Source organism: Anopheles funestus, chromosome 2RL (assembly GCF_943734845.2).
Source record: "Anopheles funestus chromosome 2RL, idAnoFuneDA-416_04, whole genome shotgun sequence".
Lineage (NCBI taxonomy): Eukaryota > Metazoa > Arthropoda > Insecta > Diptera > Culicidae > Anopheles > Anopheles funestus.
This window is the reverse complement of record NC_064598.1, coordinates 31,467,440-31,488,422: the sequence shown is the minus strand read 5'-3', so window position 1 is coordinate 31,488,422 and position 20,983 is coordinate 31,467,440. Positions and strand designations below refer to the sequence as shown.

Below are 20,983 nucleotides of genomic sequence, written 5' to 3'. Positions count from 1 at the left end.
TCGCCACTTTTGTGTTCTCGTCAAAGTATTTAAAAACACACTGACGTCACAAATTAGAATAATATATCAACACATTTATTACAACGTATATTACAGGACAACCACGACTTGTCGCTTTGGCGGCCGGCGATGAAGAGAGCTAAACGATGGTGCGCAAGCCGATAACTGCCGAAGCGATACATCGTGTCCTGTCACGCAGTGACAGGACCGAGTAACGGCGTTACGCTTAGCGCCCACGGTTAACACACCCGCACACAACAAATAACATGTCATAGCTCTCTTTCCAGCAACCCCCAGTTAGGGTCTACTAAAATTGAGTCCTCCCCCCTGTCAGCACTTTTGAAAACACTTTACGCCTCGGTCAGTCCTTTCAAAATTTGGTTCCTCGCGATCGGTCATAGTAGACAAATGCAACATAAACCTCCCTGATTTAAGTTTATCTCCAGTTCGACCATTTATAGCTTTAGGGGCCCAACTACCACTCAGGACCTCCTAGATGGTTGTCTGTACACTGCGTCTGGTACTTGGTATATTTCATTGAATTTAGGTTACCAAAGTTCCTGTGTGGCATTAACTATTGGCACCAAAACTTGATTAATTGTCGAGGTATGCGCAATCCGGCCAAGATAATTCGCTTCGCGATTCAGGCATCATTAGTAGTTCTTTTTAATATTTTTTTTTTACAATTTTCTCTTGTTGTCTTGTTCCGTTAAAAAACATCAGTCGTTCATGTAAAATAAATGTTATAAATTTTAGAATAGTAGTTTCAAATATCAGTTTTTAGAATCATGTTTTGAAAAGTAAATTTTTCTACACTAAGTTGGTAACCATATAAAATCTCTTTTTTTATTTAATTTGATTTTTTTCGAAATACTGAAATTAGCAATTACTAATGCAGCGAAGGCTCAAAACAAAAAGAAAATGCGCCTCGCGTATAAAAATGTTGGACAAAAAATTTATGACAATTCATACGGCAGTACCGCTGGAATGTTTTCTTATATGGATCAACAAAATGATTCATTTCCTGTACATGCCATCATGGAATTAATAAAAAAAGGCGGAGAAAGAACAAAAAAAACACATCCAGCAGTAAACCATCCCTTGTGCAACAGAGATGTGATAAAAAATTCCAATCACCTATATCAAAGCCATTCCAGTAGCGGGCGTAGTCGTTGCGCCTGGTGGTCGCATTTGCTTTACAGCAGCATCCTGCAACATTCATCCTGGGGAATGGGGTGTTTGTGCCTACACACACACACACACGCGAGCGCACACACGTACACGTGTACTAGCAAACCAGGTCACACACAAAGAACCAGATCCCATGCCCGCTGGAGGTTGGATTTCCATTAGAAAATTGAATTAAAAATCTGAAGCACAAAATGGATCAGTATCCAGCCCACCGGTCTCTTTCTTCCGAGGGTGTGCTGCTTATACAGCTCAGCTATCGGAGAGCAGTGGTGATCGGTATGCGTAATCATGAGTTTTATTTCAGCGGGGTTCGGTCAACACGTGGTGGCAAGCTGCCCCCCGCGACAACAACGGGATGGCAGCAAAACAAAACCAGACACTCACCAAATGGACTGGCAAATCGAATCGACCCCATAACCGTGGTCCCCTCTTGCGTTATCTGTCCCATACCCGGAAGTTGTAGTTCCGTGTGTACCAATATTGCGAAACCAAGGGCGTCTGGAAATGAAATAAAGCCCGAAATGCCAGCACGTATCACAGCAGCAATTAGGATGTGACGCGAGTGTTCTCCTACTTGTGTCCATTATTGCGCGCCTCTACTCTACTACTACCATGGCCATTTTGTTTTCTTCACCGATCGCTTCGGCAGAATTGTTTCGCCTTGCTTATTCTTCTCCATCCGGTCAACGTCCGACTCACGCATCCCAAGGGTGATTTCTTCCCCGAGGTGCCTAACACTGCATTAAACCGGGCTGCAGACGGAAAACCGTTTTATCGACGAATATATATGCCTGTGTGTGTGTGTTTCTTATGTCCACTTGATCAAGAGGAAAATGCAGTGAGAAAGTGTCGCTCGTTCTGTAGGTCAGCTACCATCCAGTGCAGTTGTGATAAAGAATGGGTTGGGTTTTTATTCTGCTGCTTGCCATTTCGATCAGCTCGGCTCGTTATTTGGCGTTCAACTGAAAGTTCCAATGACATCACTTGTGATGTGAGCAAACAACAAGAACAAAAAACAAGCTCCACTACCCGCAAACAGGCGAATTTTACTTCCAACGATGGCTTGCATTTTGTTGGCAATGGGAAGGATGTACACGCTCGAAGACATTTTCCTTGTGTCGCTGGATGAAATATGGATGTACCATGATGGTGAAGATAGCTATCTGTTCACGTTTGTCACAAATGCTGCCGGAGCCAGCAAAACTGGGTATGTGTGTGCGTTTCGATGTGAACGGGTCAGGCCAATGACTCATATGTTCGTAAGGAACAGGAAGTGGGTAGCTTTATGAGTAGCTGGAGGCAATAGAATGCTCCGAGACTCGGATGCTAGTGACGGCTGCTTGAGGTACGACACTTCATATATGGGAATTTCCATGAGGAAAAAGGATTCTTTAGATGCTACATAAAAATAAAATGATCCAGATTCTAAGCAATTTAAACGCTGGCAAAAATTAAACAGATTGATAAAGGGAAAAAAGTACGTTTGTAAAATAAATTTTCCGATAGTAAATTTCATTGCCTTACCACCAAACCCCAAACCAACAAAACCCCAACACCAACTTTGCACCAAGCTTTTAGCATAATGTGAACTACATTTACCATCTCGTTAAAGGCCCGCTTTTTGCAGCACTGCAACAGCCTGTGACAAACGAAATGTCGACGGTATAATGAATTATGCACCACATTCCACAAAACCATGTCCAGAGCGCTTGTTGTTTTGCCATTCCCATCGGATTTCCTGTTTAACTTTGCGATGGTAAACAGTACATTTCATGATTTGTTGTGTGTAAAAAAAAACGAGCAACAACACATACAGGGCTACAAAAAAAACCCGGCAATTTTGGAGGATGGACAAGGAACGGAAGGTCACTTTCTGGAAGGCCACTGGTTTTAGTTGATTAGACTGGGCCTCATACTGGGCCTTCGTAAAAGCTGTACCGACGACAATTATTCGTTGGCACAAAGTTTAGTTGGGATGGGGGGGGGGGGGGGCATGCGGGGCTGAAAATGCAGAGTAGGTCAATAAACATAATTAAAACTTTTTCTTTTTCAGTTCAGTTGCTTTCCTCTCGGTGAAAATCTGTCGAGATAAGTCGAAAGCAACAGTACAGAACATGTAGAAGCACATTTTTGTGCAGTAGTTGTGATGTTTTACAAAAATGAAATTAATTGCAGAATTGAAAGACATGAAGCTGATTTTTTTATTTGAGTGGATGAAATTAATGTGGCATTATTGCAACGAGAAAAATGGTTTACCCGAATGTACTCCTCAAGGAGTTTGGAAAAAGTAGACGGTGAAAGTATGATTGAAAAGTATTTTCCTATACCTACTTTCCTATTCCCATATTTTTATTTTCTAATATATAATATTTTTTATTAATTTATGAAAAATAACATATTTATATAAACTTATTCTCCGCAATAAACGAATTTACAATTTCATCAAAATTACATTAATTTAAATTTAGAGAAGTTTAATTTCTTCTTAAAATGCGTCGCCTCAATCGTACTGGTAACCGTACCGGGAGGTAACAAGAAGGTACTTAAACCACCTTAAACCATTCGTTGTAATAGAATTACGTAAATTTTCAATGAAATACATAAGCTTTTGATAATATCGATCAGTGATCTGACAAACGATCAGTATTAATTTAATTAATTACTTTACTTACGTATTTATCGACTGCGTCTTGGGTATCATGGAAGGTTTAATGCATTTTTTTAAATTTTATAGTTATAGTACAGTCAACAGACTAACCTAAAATATACAAAACTTTAAAAACATAAAAAAATCTGAACTAAGAACTTTAAATTATGATAAGATAGCGTATAAATTAACAATTAAGAAAAAACAGTTTATAAAATAATAACCATAACTATAGCTAGGGGCTAGGGCCCGGTGGTGCATGTGATAAACGGCGCCAGTCCACACGGCCGGACCGGGTTCAAATCCCATCCGGACCGTCCCCCCGTAGCAAGGACTGACTATCCGGCTACGTGGTAAAATAAGTCTAGTAAGCCAGAAATGGCCGGCGTGACCTGTAAAGCTGCGGGGCCACGACAGTTGAGACTTTCCCTCAAACTTCCTCAGTCACTCAAATCCCTCAAAAAGCGTCTCAAAACCACTGTTGCCGTGGCCGTTTGAGGTTTTCCTCAAATTTGGTCATACAAACAATCACTCATGCTGCCTCTCTTTTCGTCAGCGACAACAAACAGTGTTTGACAAATGCTATGTAATTCATGTAATTGTAATCTTTGTTCGAAGGTGTTTTTTGATCAATCCAATCGAAAATATGGTCAATAAAAGTTGTTTTAAGAAAAAGAAAGTATTTAAACATTTTATCAATCAAAAGAACGAGATACAAGGATACTCTTTCGCATAAAAAGTTTATTTTTTAAATTAAAACGTATACATAAATTGTGTCACTCACTGTGCAACAAATGAACAATTTACCGTCACAAAACACAAAAAAATAAACACACAAATATGGTGTTTAATTATAATTAATGTTAATTCTAGTTCTTCAGTAGGTATTTGCATTAACAGTAGCAAACGAAAAGTGTACTTTCATTGGAAAAAACCGCAAACAAAAATATGTTTTGTTTACATTCTGAACAGCTGAGGCATCGGAACTGTCAAAACGATTTCTCAAAAAAAGTCTCAAAAAGTTTTTGAGGTTTTTGTAGATCGGCCAGGTTTTCCTCAAAACGCAAATCCCTCAAAATCACTCATGAGTTCCTGAGGTTTTGAGTTCTGAGGGAATCCTCAACTGTCGTGGCCCCGCAGCTTAAGGTCGTTAAGCCAAGAAGAAGAAGAACTATAGCTTATGATAAGGATCATAAAATTAAGAAAACCAAATCCTGGGCTTTTTTGTCAATTTTTCCCAACGGCATACTTGACAAATTCAATGTTGAAAAATATATCAAAAATATCTTCGTATAGTTAAGTTTATGAATATTACGTGGTTAAAACCATGCAAAACCAAAATCAATGAAATGTATTGAATAATTTAGAAATAGAAAATAAGTTCAAATAATAAATACACTACTACCACTTCAATTTCATTATGTATCTTAGAATAACTACATGTAATTTTGACTATCTTGAGGACAAATACAACAACTAATAAATGAAAAAAAAAATTGTTTAAAATTCATTTAAAAAATTATATGATGCTTGTGAACCATTAATTATTTCAACAGTAAACGGACCGATTCGATAGTAAACTGATCACACAAATCAATTTTTAATCTCAATTCCATTTAAGTCGAACGAATAAGACTTTATTAATGCATGAAACAAATGTACAATGGACTAATGTACAAGAAACCTAACCCACCCTATTATCACGATATTTGCAGATATTAAATAATACTAGAATGTTGTCAAATAAAAACGTACATGCATAACGTAAGCCGGACACGTGATAACATATTTAAATGTAATGTTTTGAAAGCGAAATTGAAAACGAATAATTTCTTCCATTAAACTATGTCTGGCCTGTTCTACACAGTAATGTGCTTGTTGAACGTTTTAAGCATTCAGGTCATGTTCATTCACTCACCGTGCGTGATATATTTACCCGATTTAAGTGCTGTAGAACGTTTTACCTTTTGCTTACAGCGGTACAAAAGTAAACGACATCGATATTAAACAACCGCTCATCTTCTTGCGATTGTTTCTTCTTTTAGTTGGAAAGAAGACTTTGTATTACATGATTCTCGATTGTTACCGTGAACTTTATCATTAGTTATCGAAATAACATGCGATACCGAGAACATAATCTAATGAACTTTATATCGAGGAGCTTTAATCTGTCAGCGGAACATTTTGATTTTCACAATCAGGGAACATTTTGGATTTGCATAGTTTTGGTAGTGCATTTATTTATAATTTAATTTGTTTAAAAAGTAGAATTTAAAAAATATGTTCATTTGTTTTTTTTAAGTGAAATTCAAGATTTTGTACAAACAGATTTAAGATTCAACGACTGTACAGCAAACTTACAAAGAGTTCCAGCATTCTACCAAGTTGTGTGTACTTTGGTGTGAATAAAAAAAAAGAACGAGAAGCAATTGGTGATGGTAACGTCGTTCGAACATGAGTTCAATTTCCTGCTAAATCCTTTACCGTGCCCCCGTTACATTTCCTAAACCACCTTTTGCGTGGTATCCGCGTTTGCTAAACCTAAACGCGTTCAGGCCGGCACTGAGCACCACCATGATTCGCTATTCTATTCACGAGCGACGGAGCGACGATGGTGACCTCCACCAACAGACGCCGAACCAAAAAAAAACCCCCTCCGGAGAACCCGGTTGCGGTGTTATATCGATATTTCTTTCGATAGTCTCCAAAACATTCTCCGTTTTATGTGACCGTTTCAGCCCGCGTTTCATATGCCGCCCCCAGCCGGAAATGTCTAGCCGCCCTGTGGTTGATGATGTTTACGTGCACTTTTTGAACGGAGAAATGTTACAAACGCCGAATAAAAAGGAACCAGCAATATGGCTGGTTTAACTTAGCATCGAATCGATCTTTATGCTGCTGCGTTCGGTGTCCATGCCAGTATAGTGACAGCGTGTGTGGTAGCCACGCGCAAAGCGCAGCATTGAGCAGCATTGTCCAACCCCAGAATATCCCTTTCGCGTGCAATGGCCACCGTTCGAATGATGATTGTATTTGGCTTCGCTGTGCTGACCCTGTGGCTGTGCAAGTTGCCCAGTATTGTGCCACGGGGGAGGAAGGAAATTTTGAAAAGAAAACCCGCGGAACAGCGGGAAGAATAGAACATGAAAAATGGTGGAAACATGAAATCGCTGGAACGGTGCGCAGTGCGCATGGTCACGATTGAAGGAGTCGTTTCTCGCATATTCTTTTGCCGCTCTTCGGGCAGGATAAATTCTCCTACAAATTTCTCCTTCTGTGAGTGAGTCATGAATTGTTCTGTGTTTTTCCCTCCCCATCAATATAGTATTAAGCGTATTGGATTTTCTTTGCTTCTAAATTAAGCAAAAAACAAAAACAAAACTTTACTTCGAAAAGAAGAACTTACTTTTCAGGAAAATATTTTTTTTTACATTTTTACAAAATTACACACATAAACACATACGCACAGCAAAAGCGGCTAAGCTCTCCGAGAGTGAAGTCGTTACGAAAATCGCTCGGATTTCCTGCAGCGGATCAATGATTACACCTTTGTTATGCTAACGCTGTCGTGTCTCGGGTGTCGAGGCCCAACCGATGGCCTCCTTCACAAAACCCGTGTGTCTCCATCGTGTCGCAATCGATGGCAGTGCGTCGACCACAGCATAAACCCGTCCATTCCCTTCCCGACCCCGGAGTCAAGTGGTAAGATGTCTTGGACCCCGTGGATCCCTTATGTTCTGCACACACACACCTGCTTCTTGGCATGCTCTTTGTCAGGAGCGAATCATAGGAACTTTCTGTTCTCTGCGTACGATTTGGGAGTTTTGCCGCGTAACGGTCTCTCACACAATCCGTTCGGTCTCTCCTGATGCTCCAGGTGCGGGAAGCATTCGGATTTCCAAATGGATGGTCGCCATCACACAGCACATAGAACCACGAAGGTGAACCGTTCTCGTGCAGCGATAGTTTGGATATTGTGCCGTACGCAGTCACATCGGATATAGCTTCCCCAGTGGTTCGTAGTGCAGGTACCGGTTCCGTCGGTTCGCACCGCCATTAAGTAGCAGAGCTTTCTCTTCCTACGGGTACGGGGTGCATTTCTAGTGTTCCGTGTGTGTTTGTGTGTGTGTATGGATTTGGTGTTGGTGCATAAGTTCATATCCTTAAATGACTATTTCTGAACCGAATTGAACTGCTTACATTGTGTGTTGTGGATATTCATTATTCTATCTTGCAAAGGGGGGAGGATTTTCCAAAATAGCGAGACGCTAGAAGCAAGCGTATTAGTGGCATCGGAAGTGATTGAACAAAATCGAGCTAGTTTATTCTATTTTGACCACACAAGAACTATTTATATGAAATAAGCCATCATTCTAAATTCGTATTGCATATAATAATTAATCTTAATAATCTTTATTACCTGTTTTTAAAAAGCAGACAAAACTTTCCACAAAACCTTCTACGTAGTAGACGCGTTGTTTCGATTCCTTTGAAATGCTTCCCAACAAAAGAAAAATAAACAGCAAAAAAGCAAAAAAGTAAACCGACTCCATCGTAGTAATCCACGCGCACCCAAAACATGTCTACCCCGCACTTCCGTCCCCTCTCGCTCCCATCGTAAGCTTCAGCACCTACTCTTCAAAGCCTACCATGTTCTTCGCAAGCAAGACCTATGGTGGGCACTATATATGCACTAAATGAATTTCCATGACAGTTTTCCGCAGTACGTATACGTATTATGTGTGTGTATGTGCGCTCGCGTGCGTGTGTGTGGTTTGTGATGTAAAATTTGAATGTACGGTACAGTTGGTTGTACTGTGCAGCCAAAGGTCGTAGTGTGTACACAATGAATCGATCGGCAGTATGAATCATCCGTCGGGAAATTGCTCCCCACTGGACATTGCGCCATTGTGTGAAAAACCACCCAGTATAGTGTGCGTGTGTGCGTGCTTGTGTGCGAATGTGTATTAGCACACCCATTAGGTGTAGTGTGCGCGCCTGTGGCGTGCGTGCGCAAATGTGTGGAAAGGAAAACTGTTTTCCACAGTATGCGTGATTGTGTGTGTTTGTTTGCTTGTGTGCGATGGACGGAGGGGGATATTGCGCAGCTGAGCGAACACAATGAGCAGCTGCGAGCTTATGTGTGCGTGCCAAATGAAGCGAGAGGGAAATGAAAATTTTTCTCGTGTATGTGGGTATGTGTGTGTGTGTGAGTGGGTGAAGGAAATTGAGGAGGTGGTGGAATAATACAGACAAACAGGGAAAAAAAGAAGAAGAACCAAGTGTACGTTATGTATGTGTGCGAGATGTGAACAAACACAAATGCGCTCTGTTTGTGCGAAGGATACCATACAAAAAAAAATCCCCCAGCAGTTCTGTAGCGTACGATATATCCAACGGATTGCCCATCGAGCAAGGAAAGGATTTAATAACGTTCGACCCAAATCGGGTGCCGAAAATCGAGTTCTCGAATAGGGATTGTTTTTGAGCAGTGGTTCGCACCGTTGGTCATTTATATCTCTGGTTCGTTGTAATTTTTATCGATTGACAACAGATAGAGAAGCAAGCAAAAATGCAACACCCCAATTTCAAACTGAACTACCGGGAAAGGATATTTATTTCAAGCGGCCACAGCCAAATGGAAAGGATGGTGTGGTTCGTGAGAGAGAGAGAGGATGTGATTCAAATGGAACTATTAAACCGTACGGAGGGATTAGGATATTCGATTACATATACGGTTTAGTTGTGGGTTTTTAAAATCCCTTTTTCTGCTTATTTCTGTGCAGCACAAAACTAATCAGTGTGTTCGAATATCGAAAACTGAATTTCATGATGGCGGAGAGCGTGTGATGTGTATAGGAACTGTAGCCATTTATTTGAGTGTATTGTGAGGACAGCAGGCAGTGGACTCATAATCGTGAACGTCATTCTACTGTCTAAATGTCAATACGCATTTTGTGACTGCTAGTAACCGAAGGAAATAGTTTGACGAGTCTCGCTAAAGGAATAATGTGCATTATTTGGTTTCCCTTCCTTTATTTTATTTACAGGTGAAAAATTTACACACCAGTGCGTGTTGGTCATCCGTACCGTCCTAGTGCGTCGTGCATTAGCTGCACACGGTTTGCGTTTTGTGCAGTGTTTAGCCGACCATTAACACTTTAATCCCGTGTATAAACGCACCTTGTTGTGACATTCAAATTGTAGTGACACTGTTTCTAGTGCAAACGATAGTGGTGTGAACGGTGTCAGAAACGCGCGAAAAACACAAATCAAACGGTCCAAAAAACAAAGCAACAAAAAAAAACAACTTCTGCGGATAAAAACCGTTGAAGGATTGAAGGAGTGTCGTAGTTCCTTGCCGTTTCAGCGTACATAAAACAGCAACAAAAACTACTATGTCGTCCTCTGTGTGGCTAGCTGCCGTCGCATTTGTCCTGGTGGCGCTATGCTCTACGAATCCTAGCCAGGTAAGTCCTCATGGCAATGGTAAAACAAACAGCAGCTTCAGATAGGTTTAAGTCCCCAATCGGTTTGAGCTAATCTTTCCGATGGGTTACCTGCCAATCTGATCAGCACCGAGTCGTCGTCCTCTTTGGATAAAACCCAGCAGCGACAAGGCACTGCAGAGTGTCAAATGTTTAAAACATGATCCTGTCGTCGTTTGTCGTTACGGGTACACCATCAGATATCGATTCCAATTCGGCTAGGGCCACGACTTGGTTACCCTTTGTCAAGGCTGTCCTTTGACGCGGTAGAATGCCGATGGACCTTCCAGTAGTAGTCGCCAAAGGGACGAACACCTTGAACTCAGAACGGGCTGCACACGCAACACGAAACAAAGAAAATCCATTTTTTCTTACCCCACATTAGGCCCCCGGAACCGTTTCGTGTTTCATCCGACTCAGGGAAAAAGGGGTTGAAATGTCAACTTATGGCTTTTTTAATGCATTCTTGATTGCATTTCGTACTTTTTCCTTCTTCAACTTGACCGGAAGGAAGGTAGGGATGGTTTTGCAAGCAAAAAAAAAACTTCTCTGCAAAAACCTTCGTCGAAGGTGAATGTGGTCAGGAAATTAGATTTTAACTTGAACGCAAACGCGTACAAATGCGCGCTAGCGTTACTTGAAAGGGGATAAGATTACCTCGGGGGAAACCTTTGTAGTGGGCTTTCGCTACTACCCGTGCTGAACCCGGAACGACGATCCAACCGTACCGGCAATTCGAATAATTGCTTCAGGCCAACACTTTGTAACTTGTCTTCTACTTCTAACAATGTTTTTAGATTTTTTTTTTGAGGCAAAATTGCAATCCCACAAACTCATTCCTTGTATTACATGCAGCAGAAAAGAATACTTTCTTCCCCCAGGCTGATATATAGTTTTCTCCCAGAGACATTACCCGAAAATGGTTCACAACACTTTGTCCAACACTAGCTCGAGAATTTTGCTCTCAGCTTAGCAGTAAGTAATGGAAGAATGCTCAGCAGTTTAGTTTTCCCCCCCCACCCAAAACGTTTCGACGTCAATATAGAAACTTTTGCCACCACCACAGGCAAAAGGTGAGAAAAAATCGATAATGGAGCAAATTTTCTACACGTGTGTTCAGGTCACCTCTTTCGATGCTAACTGCCCGCAGTAAGGACACCCTGACTAAAGAATCTAAAAGGAAGAATGTGGGTGTATGTTTACATGCGATTTTAAGTTTCACCATGTGGAAAACACAAACTCGGCCGGGGGTGGAGGTCGCTTTCGTTGTTTATTCTTTTGGAAGGGCTGCCAACAGACGGACGGTTATTCTGGCAAGCGAACGAACGCGAATGGAAATCAAAGGAAGAAAAAAAACACTCACACACCGGTGAAGTTTCCACGTTTTCAACACCACTACTACGCAAAAGAATATCCACTACGCAAGGAAATGGTGGGCCCGGGAGGGGGTGGTGCACTATTCACCTTGCCACACCAAAGCCACCGAACCGATTGTCCTGCGCAAAAAGAATTTCGGAATTGGACTGGTTGGTATGTTACCGCTGTCTTACTTGCAGCCCTTCCCATTATTGCGCCGTATAAGGCAGCTGTTCGACACATTGGGACGCGTTCACTTTGCCATGGATGTCACAAACTCTGACAGGACACCCTTCCTTTCCGCGTGGGGGGTTCTCAGCTGCCACCATCGTGGGAACGGTTCCGTCCGTTTTGCTTCAACAACCACTTCCAGGCTTCGTGGTTGGATTGGGAAGGTGTTGAGAGAGCCACCAATGTGTGTTCGTTTGCCAAGTGACGAAGGATTTTAATATGCAGCATGAGTCATGGCAGTGGCGCACGCCTGGCATTACGACTACGTACCACCGTTTAGCCGTTTGAGCATTTTGGCGGAGGGGGTGGTCCTGTTTTTCATCTTCCACCTTCTTCAAATGTTCCCTTTTCGAAGCCGAATGTGATGTCTGCTGCTTGAAAGTTAACTCACATCTCTGCAAGTGGTAACAATGTGCTTGAACGGCGTTCGAGCAGCTAAGAGATGGGTTGGGCAGTTTTGTTTTTAACTTGACATTTTCTCACACGACTTGAAAGGTTTTTCCTCTTGTTTTGTTTTTTTTTGTTGCTATTTTCAAAGCGTTAAGCGTCAGCAAATATCTTCAGAATTGTTGTGTAACAATATAATGGAAAGAAAAACAAAGCAAAAAATTGAATTAAACAAGCATAGAGCGAGAGAAAGAGCATTTCAACTCAGGAACAAGGATCTCAAACTGTTCATGGTGGAATTGTGGAGGACGTTCCAACAAATGGGTATAAATTGATTTAGGAAATTGATTAGACAATCTCCACCGTTCACCGTTTTGTACCTTCGGATAGGTCATTCGGAAAATTAAGATGAAGCAAAATACGATTCCACCTAAAATGGCCCCAGGACACTCTTTCTCGATTCGATCGTTGGCGTCAAATGTCACGGTGACATTTAACTCATCCTTCTTTTTGTCTTGATTCTTTAATGGGAAGTAAATATTGTGTTTTATTTTGCACTTAATATCGCTACATAAATGTTTTTAAAATTACATTTCAAAACAATGTTCACAAGGTTTTGGCTTTTTTAAATTATTTTTCTATTGCTTTTTTTCTAGAAGGGTTTTTGGATATCCACAAACAATTAGCTGTGACTCTTTGTTTGAGTTCCATATTTTTAGAAGCTGCGATATATATTGAAACTTTGTGCAGAACGAACGAATAATCAATTATACTTGAAACAAAAATAGACACTCAAACAAACAAAAAACTACTGACAAATGAAGGAAAGTTTAGATGTACAAAAAACGGGTTTTCCTAGTGATCAGGTTCAGATGTGTCTGAGAAAAAAGAAACGAATCCTTCTCATTGACCTTTTTTGTCCATTTTAGAAATCATTACAAGCCATTGCTAAAATACCAAAATGATATCGACAGTAGCAACAACAGCAACAAAAGGCATAATAAGAACGTCCTTTTCTAATTCGCCAGAAGCATCCCTAAGAAGTATCGCCCTCAATTTAGGCCCTTCTCACGTTTTGGCCGTTTGTAAAGCGGAAGTCATTTGACAAAGACGACGAAGAGGACGGCGACGACTTTACCCCCCGAAAATGGAAAGGAGTATTACGGTGTGGCAGCTACTAGAAGTTTTGCTCGACTTTCCGATAAGACTCTTTCCAGTCCGGCCATCCACACCGGCCGTGTGTACCTTTATTCGCTTTCTTTTCTTTCCGTTTGGCTGGCCTTGCCACTACACTAGTTATTTCATTTCTATGGTTTGTAAATGTGCTTTAGGCTTGTGAATGTGTATAATTTTGTACCATTTGATGTGGGAGGCGGAGGGGGCGGAGAGAGGAGGAAACCTGCTTTAGGCCGTTAATACCGCGCGATAATGAAGAAAAATGCGGCACAGAAACAAAAATGATTATGTTATGGTGAAGCCAACGTCCACAGGCCAGGCGTGCGTACGAGTGCTTCATCACCATTTTCAACCCTAATTTTATCGGAACAAAACTGTCCCTTTGAATAAATTAAAATCTGTCACGTGATATTTCGAGCGTACCGAGAGAACAGCCATCCGCACCAAGTTGGGCTGTGTTAGTCCGGGAGCAAAAAAAAAAAAAAAGATGGACCGCGCTGAAAGTATAAGCAAATAGCCCGCGGAAAAGGCTCCATTCCGGTTCCGGTGGCAAACCAAAGGGTTCGTCATTATGGTGGACTTTAGAAGCACACCCACCCATGTAGCTTGCGAATAGTGACAAATTCTTTTGTGATAAGAGAGCGAGAGAAAAAAAAGAACATCCTGGTTAGTGGTGGGAGGCGGAAAAGGTTCAAAAACATGCCCAGAACCACGGGCTCAGCGTCAGTGATCTTTATAATTTAGTTAAAACTCGGCAAAGGGGGTTTTGTAGCCTTTACAATGTTGCCTTTGTTTCCCATTTCTATACACTAACTGCCTCCTTCGCCGTATAGCATACATTTTCTTTTCCCATACAAAGACCCTTTCATTGGACAATCTTTCAGTGACCTCCTTCGATAAAGCTGTCGCTAGTCTTTTGAGGTCGGTTGGAACTACTTATATAGCTAAATATATACATATATATGTGAAAGTCCCCAAAAGGCTTTGGGAACACATGCCAAGCAAAACTCGACCTTTGAGAAGTGAAATACAGAGCAAAAAAAACGGAAAGCAAACTTTGCTTTGGACACTTTATTCTTTTGGAGTCGCAGCGCAGAGTATCTATTCACTCACCCGAGCGTATTGAGCTCACCGTTCGTTCAAGTACATCGATCGATGGCGGTGTGTCGAAGTTGGAGTAAAAATAAAAATAGCCTTTGCAGGTTGTTCTAGCACTTTCCGAGCAAACGTCTTCAAGTTTGGGAAATATCCTTTACCGTTTACCGAATTTGACCTTTTTATATATTATACTTTTTCAAGCACAGAGGCAATAAAGGCAGAGAAATTGATTATTTGACTTTTTTATTTAGTTATTTAACTTTAGCATACTACATATAACTTCTCCGGGTGTTGTGAAGTACACTTTTGATGAAAAAAGTCGTTATAAAATGATTTTTTTTACTCAAAAAACATTCACACAAAAGCGACGTTTTTTCAAGAGTACTAGGAAAATCTTAGACATGCAAGAAATATACGCCGCCAAAGAAGCATTGTTAAACGAATAACATGAATTTCCTCGAACTATAAATGATTTTCCTTTCCTTCAATTGAACATTTGCCAGCGTATTTGCTCTTTTGCGTACCGAGCATTTTAGACCATTTAAATGAACTTGACTCGCTGCGCCTTTCATTTTTGCCAAAAAGCTCATTAATTTATTTTTCAGTCAGTGAATGGCCCGGTTCAGCTAAAGCAAATATTGTTTCCATTTACTAATTTCCAAAACTACGTTTCAAAAAGGAAATTTCTTTTGCTTGACGTTTGCTAATGTTTATAGATGGGTTTTCGTAATTACGAAACGCTTCAGCGTTCGTATGGTAAGAACTGTATGAAGGCTGTCAGGATACGCGTTTGTAATCTTCGTTCGAGTTTCATTAACAACAAACGCAAAGGTTCACTGAAACCATTTCTAATAACGAATCTACCCTTCTAGAGTATATCTGCTTCAGTATCGCATGTGTTTCATGTTCGTGCTCATGGATAAGCTTCCAAACGGTCATACAAAGCGAGTTCAACATCGTGAAGTGAAGCGAATAATTTCCTAATATTTTTGCACCAAGCGCTTTCATATCGCCCTTAACTTACTATCACTGTCACCGAAAACAGTGCAGAAGCAGGAAGAAAAATACGGAAATCCCATTAAGGTCGGGTTAATGCGGAGGATGCATACCTCGAAGGGACTATTAAAGGGGGGAAACGGACGCGTTTCTTTGGGTCCAACTATCACACTTCGGTCTAATATCTTTCGAGGGAGTAGCGAGTAGGCCAGCGAATTTCGTTTATTATACGAAACCATTATGACATTTTCCGTGTGCCATATTTCCCGTCGCTGGATTTTCATACGCGCGGGAAATAGCAAGAAGATAAGAAAACCCCCCAAAACCGAATCGGTTGGAATAAGCGAAGCAGGATATTGGGCTTTTTGGGAAGGGTGTGAAACATGTCGCTAGCGGAAGAAAGCGTCGGAAACGGTTTGGTACTTAATGCAGAGGTACCATTTCGCATTACGACGAAATGAAATTACCTTCTCGGCGCATCTCACAAGGCAGTACCGAGGCGCCGGGGAACGATGGGACCGATGTTGGGACAAAATGAAGAGCCCATGCGGTGGTTTCCACATTTCTGACACTTACTCGTTTCATTGCCGATTGGTCGTAAAGCTGACTCGCACTCTTTGTGTGTGCAAAATATTTGCATAACAGCGAGCGTGGTATATTTCAAAACATCCCCCCCCTTTTGGCAAGTACTATATATGAGTAAGAGACTCACCTACGTCAACCATACGGCAAATGTGTTAGTCAACTCATGGACATGGCTGAAGGGATACGAATCTACTCGCACCGAGTCGCCGAATGTATTAGGCATGGTTCTTGCTTAGGTGGAGCTTATTTTCGCGATAGGCTACGACGCCAACACCAACCAACTTAACAGAGACTTGCTCCATACTAGGGCGCACGTAATGAATCCCATTTGCAGCTCAGCTCTCTTGCCGCTTCTATTTCGTCGCTCGCAACCAATTGCTCTTGTTATATTAATTCAGCCCCCGCGGCCCCGCGTTTATGTTCTTGCACGACGATTCCCCCATTTACGCCGGTTCCTTACGCGATCCTCCCGTACCACGGCAGTGCCCCAGATCCAGCCTCCGCAAACACACTCAAAACCGAAAAACAAATTGCGAGTCAAGAACTAAGCAAACTCAAACAATAACTTGCTTTATAATCTGTTCTATGGCACAGCCGTAAAGTGATTCTTGCCGCTGACGCTGGGATGCGAACGTCGAAGATGAAATTTAAGGTACTTCCGAGGATTTCCCCGAACGAGACACAATACACACCCGGGGAGAAGTGGTAAAAAGTTCAAAGAACTAAATTAAACACGGGCACATCCGGTGCACGATGTCAATCGGGCAGAAATGAAACACCAGTTCCTGTAGTGTACTTCGGGGAATTGTATTTTTTGCCCTTCCTCATTGGAGGACAAGCACCCTCACAGCAAACCCTCTGCAAAAGGCAGCGGACATTGGGTTGGTGAGATCGAATGGTAGTTTTCGGAACGAAAGTTGATCTCGGAGCGTTCCGGAACGACCGGGTGCATCCAGCGGAAGGGGGGGAGGGACTTGAAATACGGATGCTACATTAAGTTTTTACAGCCGTACCACCCGACAACCTGACATCTAGCCTCTGACAGCCCGATGTCAACGATTCAATTAATATCCTGTCCCGTCCTACGTTTTTGACCAGCAATTCACACGAACCTGCAATCGATCGATCTTTTTTTTTTACTCCCGGCAGCCGTATCTTACAGGGGGTGTTTAGGCACGGCCCACCACCAAGAACGAAGATGTACCCCAGTCGGTATGAAGACTGCTGTTGGCACAGTCATGGCCACCGGCCAAACAGCCATTAGTGTGTTTGAGTTCCTGTGTCTGTTTGAGCGATGCGATGTTTTTCGTGCCCGGCTTCACGAACCATTAACCGAGCACAATGACAGTCGGTAAAAGGAACAATATGAAGCAACGAAGCAAAAACAGAAAAGAAAACTGATTTCAGTTTCGTGTGGCGACAGAAGCTAATTTTTCAAAATGGATATCCGGAACTGATTACCTCTCGAGAGGAGTGCTGTGTGGGGCCGTTTATTTCGAAACGTAAAAGCTAGGTGTCGTGCCAAAAGCATAAGGCAGCAAAGCTTTACGGCTGAGTGGCTACGCCAAACGGACGCCACCGGAGCGTTCTCTAATCGTGCTCTCGAGCACAATCTCCGGCAGCACTTGCGGCGGGTGCTCATTACGGATTTCCATAACCTAGCCGTTCGAGCCATCGAAACGAAATGATGTGGATTTAATGGTTTCGATAATCGATATTTTGCACCATGAATCTGCAAACACATTAATCGTGCTTCTTCTGCCTTTTGGTATGGCGTACGATGTCATCTTTCGGTAATGGGAATGGGCGTTTTCTTTTTTTGGAAATGTATCCCGTTTGTATAAACATTTACATTTGGTAGACAATTTACTCCCACACGTTTTCTTTGTGTCTTTTTATTTAATATTGAAGATGTTAAGTGAAATGTGTGTTTCTGGTTCAGAGTACCTCAACAAGCTTTGTATGGATACAATATCTTCAGGAAGACGAACAAAAAAAAACAGATGACATCAATAGCGGAAAATCGCCTTTGTATCACTCAATACTACGCCATCCCCCCACTTTCATGCGTAGGCGTTGATGAAATCTTTCAACTAACTTTTGCCCGCCAAACAACAAAACACAAAAAACACCCAACTCACATATACATCCTTCACACTTAAAGGGGGGAGGCTTAAAAAGCCACAAAGTTTACGACCCACATCGTCATGCCCCTCGTCAACATCGTTTCAATATTCGCACTGTACTGCTTCCACACGCGGAAAACCACCGATCGATCTCTACTCTACACCCGTCCCACACTGCCATGTGCTTTTCGATTCGTTGCGCGTACTGCGTATGTTACGCGAAAAGCGTATCTCTAGAATTCCCTAAAGTGGCTTTTTCCTTGTATTCTTTCCTTTTTTCTTTCCTTCCCATCCGCCGGTTTCACATAAGCTAAGGAGCTTTCGTTTGTCCCTGCGAAAAGAGTTGATGCAGGTGGCAAAAATGCGTGGAGCAGAGCGGGTTTTGTGAGCCGCCCGTACGAGCCACGTTCTGAAACCTTGGCTCAGCTGAGCAGAAAATGATCGCTTTTCCACGCATCATGTCCGCATCCTTTGCTCTGGCGCAATTTCCGGCATGTGGACGGACGCACGGGGCGCACCACAACCACAAATGCTGAGAGTGAGAATGAACGATGAGTGAGGAGAGCGCGTTATAGGATTTCGCCCAAGTGTGCGGTGACGCGTACGTGCATGTGTGACACGTGGGGTAGTGGGTAGTGGGAAATCGTGCCACTCAGTAGGTAGGTATCGCACATCGTTACCATGGGGAGATAAAACGTTTTCCGAACGACGCGGAATCCTTTCATCTTCATCCATTTCCTTTAGCACCATCCAAGGAAAAAGCTTTTCCCGAGCTTATTATGGAGGCTCATTTTTTACACGTCAACGATTTATTTTTACTTTCGTTCGCTTTTTTATCTACGTTTTTTGTATCAAGCAGTTGCACAAAGGGAAAGTGTTACCTAGCTAGGTGAGGGATGTGTTTTATATATATTTCTTTACATTCTTTTATTCACCTTCAACGGACGGGGAACGAGGGGAATGGTTCCATAGGGCTTATCATGGATATTCCCTTTGAGAGGGATATGGTTTTGACTGAAAAAAAGTTATAATATTTGTTTAAGAAAACTCGCAAGGGACATTTATAATAGAGTGATTTAGAGAGAAAAAAAATGATAAAGCTCTTAGGAAGTTCAAATGATTTTGAAGTTAAATTCTTTTGCCTTCTTGGTTGCAAAGTACTTCATTTATGGCAGTTTAACAGAAGTCCAATTTATCGTATCCTATTGAAATTCGTAAACAAGCCTGCTCAAAACTTTTCACTACGCATCGTTGCAAATAGATGTCACCATCATTTAAACTACGAACAATATTCTTCCCCCGAGAGGCCTCTCTTGGAAGTCTCCGAAACGGTAGTTATTATTTCACTCCTTTTGTCTTTTTTTTTGCGCGTATATTTCGATTTTAATTTCAACACGATTTATGTAGCCTTTACTGTGGCTTCGCTACGGTTCGAGTACCTTACGAGTTGGATAACTGCTCCAACTCGGTTGAAGGAATGAATCAACGGAATAGGTTGATGAAAATATTCAAGACATCTTGCTCCTTCTTACCCGAATGGAAAGTTAATTCTCGCAGGACACCTCGCGAGTAATTTCGCAACGCTGGGGCAATGGATTGCTTCGCCTGGTTGAGTCAAAGATGGGCGAGTTTTTAATTAAAACATGCCAACGCTGCCGAAACGGATTTGCTCCACCGGTGTTTTATCCGGAGTGTTAGCTTTCGTACTATTCTCGGTAGAGAAGTTCGTTACTACCTGATGGTTGTTCTTAAGGACGGTTCTTAAGATTCGTTTGAACGTTTTAAAATAAAATATAATTTTCGACTATCTCTCGATCTATCTCAGGGTTTGCTGTGTCATGAATTATAGGCTACCAATTTGAGGATTACATTTTGATTGTATAGAAAATTCATAATTTTATATTAGACGATAAACAAGTAAACAAGTATGCCCCGGATAAAGCAAAGAATGCTACTACGCTTCAAACTTTTGAGGCTAAATGTCGTAATAATGAAAGATAAATAAATAAATTAATAAATCAATCAAACAAACAAACTTCCGATAACATAAACGTTACAGCACACAAAAGTTCCAGTCAGATGAATTCATCTTGTGAATTACTACTATCCAAAACAGTGTTATAATATTTTCCATCACGTTAAAGCTCGCTTAAGCGTTAAATATTGGTAACCCAAGAAATGAACGACACTCGTTGCTCGTTGAATAATTACTATCATCACCATCTGGCACCATTGTTGTTGCAACTTTAAGGAAAGAAATACTAACGAATGTTGCACATGTTTCTTTTGGGTCGACAAACCATAGCAGAACAGCATTTCGGAACGAAATGTTCGAGATAGCAAGCAAGCAAAAGAAAAACAATGCTCGGGAAAGGAACTTGGTTGGGTTTATTCCCTTGGTGAAATGATGTTCATGGCCATGTGACATCAACGTCACAAATAATAACGAAAACAGAAACATGCAAAAGTGCCATTACAGAATTAAAAGCCACCGTACGGATGGCACAGCTGGCACTACGGTCGCTGGTTTGGTCGCTTTACTGGGACTTTACTTTCACACTCAAGATGATTAGTTGCAAAGCAGTAATAGTTGGAAAAAGGTATCTTTTGGTGATCTACATTTTTGTTTTTTCATATCTGTCATTTTTCTGAGCGTTTTGACGACATCAGTAGTTGCACCGTGTCAATCTGAAGTGCAGAAA

The 20,983-nt window shown here is 41.6% G+C and overlaps 1 protein-coding gene across 8 annotated transcripts in view; it reads left to right on the top strand.

The window, feature by feature from the left end:
• The first annotated feature begins 7,596 nt into the window (after nucleotides 1–7,596).
• Nucleotides 7,597–20,983, top strand: part of LOC125764298 (amyloid-beta-like protein) — a 71,365-nt gene continuing 57,978 nt past the window's right edge. For 2 of the 8 annotated variants that reach the window (XM_049428424.1, XM_049428417.1), the window contains exons 1-2: nucleotides 7,599–7,923; nucleotides 9,889–10,308. In XM_049428424.1, coding sequence (XP_049284381.1) covers nucleotides 10,237–10,308 — 72 coding nt within the window. In that variant the 5' untranslated portion in view covers nucleotides 7,599–7,923; nucleotides 9,889–10,236. The other 6 variants (XM_049428425.1, XM_049428422.1, XM_049428420.1 and 3 more) reach the window with 6 other exon arrangements.